The 10010-nt window shown below is 48.1% G+C and overlaps 1 protein-coding gene across 1 annotated transcript; it reads right to left on the bottom strand.

The window, feature by feature from the left end:
* Positions 1–2905: 2905 nt before the first annotated feature.
* LOC124464947 (solute carrier family 2, facilitated glucose transporter member 1) lies at positions 2906–8095 on the bottom strand. Its single transcript, XM_047016886.1, has 10 exons — positions 8078–8095; positions 7697–7795; positions 7064–7224; positions 6634–6874; positions 6099–6261; positions 5584–5768; positions 4877–4981; positions 4236–4337; positions 3768–3971; positions 2906–3255 (listed from the first exon to the last, which is right to left on the bottom strand). The coding sequence occupies exons 1-10, from the start codon at positions 8090–8092 to the stop codon at positions 3076–3078; spliced, it is 1455 nt and encodes a 484-aa protein (XP_046872842.1). The 5' UTR covers positions 8093–8095; the 3' UTR covers positions 2906–3075.
* Between the last annotated feature and the right edge of the window lie 1915 nt (positions 8096–10010).

The raw sequence follows: 10010 nt of genomic DNA, 5'->3' as shown, positions 1-10010 counted from the left end.
TAAGACTGGCATTGTTCAGAGGGCCGGATGCGTTCGGGCCGTAGTTTGGGGACCCCTGACCTAGAGGATGACTCAACATTACCCTGCCTCAACCCACAGACAACACACCCCCAGAGCCTAACCCCTCCTCGGGGTTGATGCTTCCTGCCTGCAATACCCCCCAAGATTCACCTGGGCCTTCGCTCCCAGCTGAGGAGGTGGGGGGTCGGACTTGATTGAAAGTAGTTGCCACTTTTGGTGTGTAAACCCCTCAATATACATTATTCAAGAATGGCTGTTGGACAATAGTTTCCACAGTGTTGCATATATAGTTTTCACTCTAACTAATGATACTGCATGCTAGCAAAGCACTTTCTAGTGTAGAAACCCATCAGAACACTATAAAAAAAATATAACAAACATTTTAAGGAAAACCACTACTAAATATTCCAGCCATTTTGTATCAGATGACTGCGATGATAGTGTGTGATCACAGGAACAGACCAGCAAACAAGATGAACCAGTATTATAGACACTTCTCCACAATATGACTGCTCACAGTGGGTGGCGCTGTTGGCACACTTTGAGAAGTCAGTTAAAGTATATCAGTGTGTGTGTGTAAGAGAGAGAGTGTGTGTATGACTGTGTGGGTACAAACGTGTCTGTTTCATGTGTATGTATGTACGTGTGAGCGTGTGTGGCTGCATGTGTTTGACTGTGTGTGTGTGTGAACTCAGTGACAGATGCGCTCTAATTGTCCCCTGTGTGGTGAGGTATGTTAGGATTGTTGCTTTCACACATGCTCTGACTGGGAGGCCAGATCAATCTTCCCAGCAATATCCTCCTTACATGCCTCCATCCTTCCATCCCTCTATCCCTCCAGCCCCCACGCCTCATCTCTCCACCCCTCTCTTCCTCCACCCCTCCATTCTTCCAACCCTCTTTCTTTCCATCCTTCTTTCCTTACATTCTTCTGTCCTTCGATCCCTCCAGCACCCTGCCTGTCCTTTCTTCCACCCTTTCATCCTTCCATCCCTCCAGCCCTGTGTCCATCCATCCGTCCCTCTATTGTCTTTCCATCTCACCACCCTTCCACACCTCCAGCTGTTCCTTCATCCTTTCATCCATCCTTCCATTCCCTACGATTCCTCCCTCCATCCGTCCACCCATCTCTCCCCATCCCCCCATTGATCCACCTCTCTATCCCTCCATCCCTCCCTCCTTCTCTGAGAGCGTGACAAGACTTAAATCAGCATATCTGGAGACCAAGTAAGGACTGTCCTCATGGAACCCATGTGATAGGAAGGCACGGTTTTCATTATCAGACTTGAAAGGACGCTTGGAAAATACCTGTTAAAAAACTAATATTTTTACAGGTCGGGTTAATTGAGCAGTAAAAAAAATCTAAAGTCTTGTTTTGGTCTGTTTGTATTTTTCCAGAATCAGATGTGTGCTAATAGCTCTATTGTTTGGTTTAATAGATTCCACTGCTAATGAGAAAATCCCCCTTTTCTTGTAACTAAGTAATTAGTTAGCCTTGTTACAGACAACATGCATCTGTACATAGATCACATCCCGTGTTTTCTGAGTTCACTATCTGTGCACTGTGTCATGTCCTCAATAAACTATTTTTAAACCTTTCTTATTGCACAGATTAACCTCTATTTTAAGAACTCCTTATTCTTTGTAGTTCTTTTGAAACAAACAACGATGTGGCAGTTTGTGAACTCACATCTAGAGACGTGTATTTACATCCAAGCTGTCATCAACACCACGTGAACATGGCAACAACAGAACAATAAGAGAAAACAACGACAGATTAGTGACTGACTTTAGGAGGCTGAACACATCAGTATCCAGTAAATTGAATGCACTTCCCTTTCCTGATAACGGACTGTCCGTTTTATAACCTCCTGAGAGTTATGTTGTGGACATCTGTAGATGAGTGGGAAGCCCTTGGTGATGTTGCTTGTAGAATGGACTACTAGTACAGGAGTACGTTTGATAGACTTGAGGGTCAAGGCCGAGCCTTAGGCCACATCCTCATCTTCGCTCCTGTATACAAGCAGACAGACTGTCCCCACCCTCACACACTCTGTCCCCCCCCCTAACTCCCCTAGACTACCCTACCCCACCACTCCCCCCCCACCCTCCACACCCCGCAGCGCTACTGCCCCCCAGCTCCACTGCCTCCCAGCCACAACAGAACACATTGGATACGATACAGCATTTATTTATCACTTGGCAGGCCTCGATTTCCTGTCTTACAATGTACACACGTGGGTGGCAGATCTCCCAGAGCTGTCGTGACTTGGAGAAACCTGGTAGAGAGGCCTGGTGTCAACCTGGGCTGAGTGCCACATGCAGCTAAGTGCTGCTGCTGCTCAGGGGACAGAGGACAGAAAATAAAATCTTTTATGTGCTAATGTACTGTTCTCTGAGAAAAGAAGAGAAAAACACAATGCCTCAGTAGGAATCACATAGTATTTAGTGTAATAGGTCTATGTTTATAAGTATATGTATATACAGCATGTATATATCTATCTATATCTAGACAGTAACTATATATCGATCTCTGTGTGTATATGTATATATATAGATCGGAGGTGTCCATGTTTGACTGCATGAACGCTTGACCTCCAGTCTAGACCTCCAGTCTGCTGTTGGGTTGGAAGGGTGAGTGGGCTAGGGAGGATGGTGACAGTGGGATGGGGGCCAGGCTGGAGGGAGGCTGGGTCAGCTGGTGGTGGTGATAGTGGGATGGGTGCCAGGCTGGAGGGAGGCTGGGTCAGCTGGTGGTAGTGAGAGTGGGATGGGTGCCAGGCTGGAGGGAGGCTGGGTCAGCTGGTGGTGGTGATAGTGGGATGGGGGCCAGGCTGGAGGGAGGCTGGGTCAGCTGGTGGTGGTGATAGTGGGATGGGGGCCAGGCTGGAGGGAGGCTGGGTCAGCTGGTGGTAGTGAGAGTGGGATGGGGGCCAGGCTGGAGGGAGGCTGGGTCAGCTGGTGGTAGTGAGAGTGGGATGGGGGCCAGGCTGGAGGGAGGCTGGGTCAGCTGGTGGTGGTGATAGTGGGATGGGGGCCAGGCTCTGGGGGTGGTCAGGTGAAGGTGTTGAAGCCAGTCTTGTTGTGCAGGGGGATGCCCTCAGCCCCGCGGAACTCGGCTGCGATGTCGTCGAAGGTGCGGCCCTTGGTCTCTGGGAGGCGTAGCCACGTGAAGGTAAACGCCACAATGGCCACCGTCATGAAGAGGAGGTAGACGTAGGCACCGCACACCTTCTACACAGAGACACAGCAGAAGGACGGGAGTGATTACTGCTTCAGTAGAGTTAGGGTCATGGGGGTCATTTGAATGTATTTTCTTTTGAGGCTGTCGACAAACTTAAAATGTCGTTTTTGTTTGTTTGTAATATGCTATCCGAGGGGAGACAGAAGTTTAATAGAGCATTCACACCAACAGCATTGCGGCGAGGCAATTTCACACTCTGTAATGCTAGCATGAAATCAAATCCATGTGGGAGTTGACAATGTTGGAAGCAACGTGCAGCTAGCGAGCTAGCTAGTTAGCTATTTGGGTCCTTGCATTGTCTGTTTTACAAAAGCCAGACGAAAGTTTGATGATGGCTCAGATGACCAGACAGTTTAAATATTGAAGAAAAAAAAGAAGAAAAAATATATATAACACAGGAACGATTACAGACTTTGCATTGCCAATGATTGCAACTTGTCGCTTTGCTGCACCACTGTTGGTGTGATATGAAGGATTACTGCCCCTGCGGCTGGAGACGTACCAGCAGTGGGGGGAAGAGCAGGGCTAGCAGAAACTTCCCTCCCCAGTTGAGCATGCTGGTGAAGGCCATGGCGGTGGGTCTGCTTGGTTGGTCAAACAGCTCGGCAGCTATGAACCAGGAGATGGGCCCGGGGCCAAGCTCGTAGGCTGAGATCAGGAAGAACACCACCAGGACCTGCAGGCTACACAGCTCCGGGACCATAAACTAATGCACCCAGAGCAGGGGCAGGAAAAAATATATAAAAAATTATATATAATTAATTAACAAAATAAAAATAAAATACACACAGACACAGGAAATCATTTGTCAAAAAATACAATAATTTATAATAAAACAAATTTAAAAACTGTGGCATATAAATGGTGTTCTTGCACACTAGGCTGACCTAACTGGCTGAAGTGATGAGTGCTCTGTCCTCTCATGAAGAGTATAGTTGAATAATACTGTTGTACAGTAAAGTCCTCTCACCAGCAAGGAGTCTGTGATGGTCATGAGCAGGTTGCAGGCTGCCAGAGATATGAAGCCGGTCAGCAGCAGCTTCCTGCGCCCCGCCCGCTCCATCAGGAAGAACTAGAGGGGACCAATCAGATCACACTCGGTTTCTACAGTCTTTTTACAAGCAGAAGCACAGAGGGGCATCACAGATGCACTCCGATCAGTTCCTATAACTGGCCTGAACCCTCAGAGAAGACCAGAAAAAGCTCTCATAGACAGAAAGGAAGATAGTCTTTTGATTAAGACAAAACATATTCCATAACTCGCCATTGCAACTGAGTCTGAAAAATTTACAAACTGTCAAAATAAGGGAATTTACCATAACATTTGAGTGTGAAGACTTACGATAACTATATGGATTATCAAAATACTCTGACTCAATAAGCTGCTGTATGTGACCCAGTGTTTCAGATATGGTACCAGCAGTGTCCTGCAGTGTGTTGGTAAATACAAGCTTCACTCTGACCACCACATTCTGTTCCCATCCTTGATTTTCTGCTGTCCTTTCTATTGGTACTATTTGTATGTGGCTTTGGATAAAGCGTCTTCTACATGACTAAATGTAAAACGTCATGTAACAGAGCTGGTGAACCGTGGAAGAGTTCTGCACTCACAGCCACCAACGTGAAGGTCACGTTGACCGCCCCGACCCCCAGTGTCAAGTACTTGGCCTCATCCATCCTGGACTGGTTAAACATCTTGGTGGAGTAGTTGATGATCTGGAAGGAAATAAGGGCAGAACAGTCTGGGAGGAAAATAAGAAGGATAAGACACATTGACCCATGAGCACTGACATGGGGTCAGTCCTCTACGTGGATTTAGGTCTGTATATCTGTATAGTTGGTTGTCAACATGTATAATTACACTAGATTAAATACATTTTTATAACAAATTTTGTAATAACTTAGGTTTTACGATCGTTTGCATATTTGCTATTGTATGAGCCATCAGGACCATCGGGCTAGGCTATGGAGCCTGAGGTTTGACCTTGACAGATTGCCCCAGATTCTGCTCCACAGACAGGGGAGAGAATCTGCTCCAGAGAGGGAGTGGAAACACCAAGTTTCAGAAAACACAATTCATTTACATAAGTACCACAAATATACACATGAATATTCATCAGATGAGTCAGGAACCACATCCAAATGTTATTCTGGTTTTGTTTCCTGACTGGATCTGACTGGAGTCATGGTAGATTTGGGTCACTGCACCCAGGACCAGTGGGTTAATAGAGACATAACTGAATACTACACCATCCAAGGAGGACCGACTGGTCAGATTTCACAGTAGGATGAGAAATCCAAATACTTCCTGAACTTACCGCATTGAACCCTGACAACTGGCTGCCCAGGTTGACAATGAGGACGATGATGATTGGCTGTCTGTAGCTCCGCTTCATGAAGAACTCCTTGATGGTCACCCCTGTCTGGGTGCGAGCGGCCTCCTCCTTCATCTCCTCCAGCTCTGTGAAGACCTTGTCTGACCTTCCTCTGAGCCTCAGCAAGGCTGCACACATGGGCAACGACACGTTTACGCAGACATACATCAAGAGCACACGTACAGCAATACACAGGCTGCAAGTGTACACTACAGTTACCAGTGTATCCCCACGCACAGTTACACACACACCACTGTGCCTAGGCTAGAGGACCTTTAGTACATTTACTACTGTAACTGTCAAACACACACATCTATCACCAGAGCCCCCCCCCACTACATTTATGCAATATTATAATATCATGCATAATACCCTCCCTTCCTCCCTACACACACACACACACACACACTCAGAGCCCCCACCACTCCGCCCCCTGTGGAGAGCAGCGTGTGACCCACCGTTCTCGGCCTGGCTCTCCTCCCCCCGGTTGATGAGCAGGTAGCGGGGGCTCTCGGGGCAGAAGGGCAGGCTGAGGTACTGGAGCAGGGCGGGGATGAGGGACAGGGACAGCATCATAGCCCAGGACTCCTCGGTTCCCAGCACTGTCTCAAGGCCCGCCAGCTACGACACAAACACACGTGTTGGGATGGGGACGGCTCAGTGGTTACAGCGTCTCAGTGCAGATCAGATCCCTCTGGTGTGTCGTTTGGATAAAAGCATCTGCTAAACGAGTAAACGGCTAGTTGTTCAGATCACTCTGTCGTTATTGCACTTTCAAAAACGGACATTTAAAAAACAAGTGTCATATGTGTTCACTTATGGCTGCCTTTTTTGATACAGATTGATTGTCCCCCCATGGGTCCATAAACAATGACTATCATGGAGTAAGGTTTCGGCTCACCATGCCTAATGACAGGTGGAATCAAATAGAAAACATTTCAGAAACACGAGGTGAACCATTTCTCCATACGTCTCTGTTAGAGTCGGACTCACCATGCCGAGCAGGATGCCTGTGGCAAAGGACACCTGGTTGAGGGTGGCGAAGGCCCCTCTCAGGTTAGTGGGCGACACCTCCTGGATGTAGAGAGGGTTGAGGCTCATGACCAGGCCACAGAACAGGCCGAACACCAGGCGTCCCACGATCAGGACCTCGAACGACTCGCTGGCCTTGGAGGAGAACATCAGACAGGCGCCCACCACGGAAAGGGCGTTGACGATCAGGATGGAGTTACGCCTTGGAAGGGGAGGAGCCACATGAGGAGGGGGAGGAGTCACAAGGGGAGGGGGAGGAGTCACACTCTCTGTTCAACTGAACGTTGGTGTGGTTTGAGTTTATTGTGTGGTCTCGATTCCGTTCAGGTTTGAAAACAAACACATTGAGGCTGATGTTTCCATCAAGTCCATGGTGATGTGTGTTCACTACCTTCCGTAGGAGTCAGCCAGGCATTTGACCCCGAGGGACCCAAGCAAGGCTCCGAAGTCCTTGATGCTGACCGAGAGGGACCACAGGAAGGTCAGACTGTGATCGGGCATCGACTGGTTATGTCTGGACCTCCAGGTTACATTGAAGAACTCCTCGATGATCTGAGAAAGACGGGAAGGGAAGGATTTTCTTTTAGCGTCTATCAGGGTCTGTATTTGCCTGCTGTTTACTCACAGGGGGAACCAGTTAAATCTGAATTTGAAGTCACTAAACTTGGTGTTAACCCAGTGGGGGGTGTGGTAGTTTGCGTTGTACCTGCTCACTACAAAATCAAGTGTGGAGTCTCCACTGAAATGAGTTACAGCTGCCTGAAACCACGTTGAATCATTAAGGCTAAATCTAGAACCTCGCCTGCCTTGGAAAAGCCCACACACGCGGCCAGTGAGCAGAATGGATCCCATTATCCTAAATACCTGTGTGCAAACACAGCCCTGCCCAGCCAGGGAGGAATAGACCAGGCCTTGACTGGAAAGCTGCATGGGATTGTTAAGTTTATTCAATGTTTTATAGAGGCGGTGCAATGTTTGCATGTGGACGGAGTGAACCAGGCTTGCCAGCAGCCTCTCTCCTCACCCTGGCGGGAGCGTTGACATTGCCTGTGTGGTAGCCAATCTGGAGTGAGCCAAACACCGCCGCCAAGATGGAGGTCAGGAGCGTGGCAGTCAACTGGCTCTGCAACCGATAAGAGACAGGGGTCCAATCACACAACAGCCAATGACCCTGGGCCTTGCTTCTGCAGTCAATAAGAGACGGGCGACAAATCCAACAACAGCCAATGACCTTGGCCGGGTTTCCCAGATTCATTAAGAAGCTCTTAACGCTAAGAGCTTCTTAGGAGCGTTCTAAGAGCGTTCAGGTCAGAGGTCAGTGTAGGCACAGCATACTGACCTGTCACATATGTTTGGGAAGTTGAATCATTTAATAACAGAGAGGGAGAACCCGACGGGAACTTACCTCCCTGGAAGCCATGGATCTGGCAAGGACGTGATGTCACACGTGGTCGGTCGAGGGGCATCTGCCGTAGGCCTCCTCTCTAGGCTTCAACAGCCCACGGGAAGCCCAGATTACGTTGTGTAAATGACAGGATGGTCGTCTGGGAATCAGAGTTTACAAGGAAGAACGTGCTGGCTCTCAGCCAGTCAATGGAATGCTCTGTGATCATGTGATCATCTAAATTAGGGTTCAAAAGGCTGTAGCCGTTCCATTATGCAGACCTGAAAACATGTCACACAAACACCATGTGATACATACGCAGCACACTATGCAAAGACTGTTGCAGTTAAACACCTACATTCGTGGTATGAGCTTACAAGATATTTTGGGTAAAAATCTTGTCAAAAATACATCTTTTCTGGTTGGTGAATGTTTCATGACTATCTCTGACATATTAAGAAGTGCTGTACATTCATTTTACTGTTGTTTTTTGTCTTCTATTTTTTAAGCTGCACGTTAAGATGTTCATGGACATTAGAAGTCATTAACAGATTAAAAAATAATAATAATTCCAGTTCCACTTCCAGCTCACCTCACCGTGGTTGACGTCAGATGACACCTTTATTGATCCGTTTGTTTATTTAATCCGAACGTCGTCTTCCCTCGTCCTCTCAACCTGCTGCGCGCTTCCTGTCTTCATCTGGGAGTTTGTCGAGCCTTTCTCCTCAGTAGCAACAGGTCAGCTCCCGTGCTGCCCCCCCCCCCTCCCCCCCCCCCCCCCCCCCCCCCGACCCGACCCCAGACACACACAACCTCTCTACCCATATCCCTCCCCTCAAATCTGCACTCGACCATGCCCCTGGCAGCCTTGGCCCCATGAGAGTCGTGATGAAGTCACACCCGTCTGGTGAATTTGGGGCAGGCTTGAGAGAATGGCAGACATGGGCCTGCTGTAGTCGTGGTGGGCCTGTGAGGAGCGGAGCCTCCCTGGTCGTCCTGGGTCTCTGGGCGCTGTGGGCTGCCATCATGGTCCGGACACCTTGCCAGACTGGTCAACGAGCGAGCTGCGCTAGCCAAGACTGTCATGTAGCAAATGGACCATATGTTTGACCATCCAGATCCTCTTACTTGGGACTGAAGACAGCAGTCTGTTTAACACTGTGCTGGTATATGATGTTGTCGTTTTTTAGAGCAGAAACCATTTATGGGATGTTTTCTTATATAAGGTTTTTCTCTATTGTCAAAAAAAATCATCTCAAGGACAAAACTGAAGCTTTTACAGTAAACACATACAATTTTGTTGTCTGTTATATTATTTCACCAGTACATAATGCAGGCAACAGTTCTTTGAATTTAAGGAAGTTATGACCAGGCTCACAGGTGCATTCTGGTAATTAGAATAGCAACAAGAGGCTCCACCCACCTCACTAAGGTGTGACAATGTCAGTGCACGAGGGTATAATTGTTTGTCCACCATGTCCAGAGTGAGGGGAGATCGCATTCTCAGAATCTGTCCCATGCATATATGTGTGTCAGTGGCAGCGTACATGGTGTATAGTTGCATAGCATAGCATGCATTGTTTGAATCTGCCCATCTTCATCTGCTTGTGTAGACAGCGTTTTGGGTTGACTGACTGGATGGTTGGCTGGCTGGCTGGCTGGCTGGCTGGCTGACTGATTGACTGGCTGACTGTGGTTGGTTGGTTGGCTGACTGGTTGACTGGTTGGCTGCCTGGCTGACTGACTGAGGAAGGAGTGTTCTGGGAAGCTTTGGTACTGAGTCATGTCTGTAGGAATTCATGTTCATATGGAATCAGCAGGAGTTCACACACACAGAAACAAACACACACACACCACTATACTACCACTTTCCACCTCTCCTGGGAGGTAGAGAGGTTGTCATGGTACACACTGTAAGCCTGCATGATCAAAGCACGTAAACAAACAGAGGAAC

This window comes from Hypomesus transpacificus, chromosome 3 (genome assembly GCF_021917145.1).
Source record: "Hypomesus transpacificus isolate Combined female chromosome 3, fHypTra1, whole genome shotgun sequence".
Taxonomy (NCBI): domain Eukaryota; kingdom Metazoa; phylum Chordata; class Actinopteri; order Osmeriformes; family Osmeridae; genus Hypomesus; species Hypomesus transpacificus.
The sequence above is the reverse complement of the archived record's forward strand: the minus strand, read 5'-3'. Positions and strand labels throughout refer to the sequence as shown.

What these genes read in the sequence shown, in the direction of transcription:
- LOC124464947 (XM_047016886.1), bottom strand. An exon ending in TGACCTTCACGTTGGTGGCT is followed by an intron (nt 4,338 to 4,876) that starts GTGAGTGCAGAA and finishes GGTCCCCTCTAG; the next exon opens with TTCTTCCTGATGGAGCGGGC. An exon ending in CCATCACAGACTCCTTGCTG is followed by an intron (nt 3,972 to 4,235) that starts GTGAGAGGACTT and finishes TGGGTGCATTAG; the next exon opens with TTTATGGTCCCGGAGCTGTG.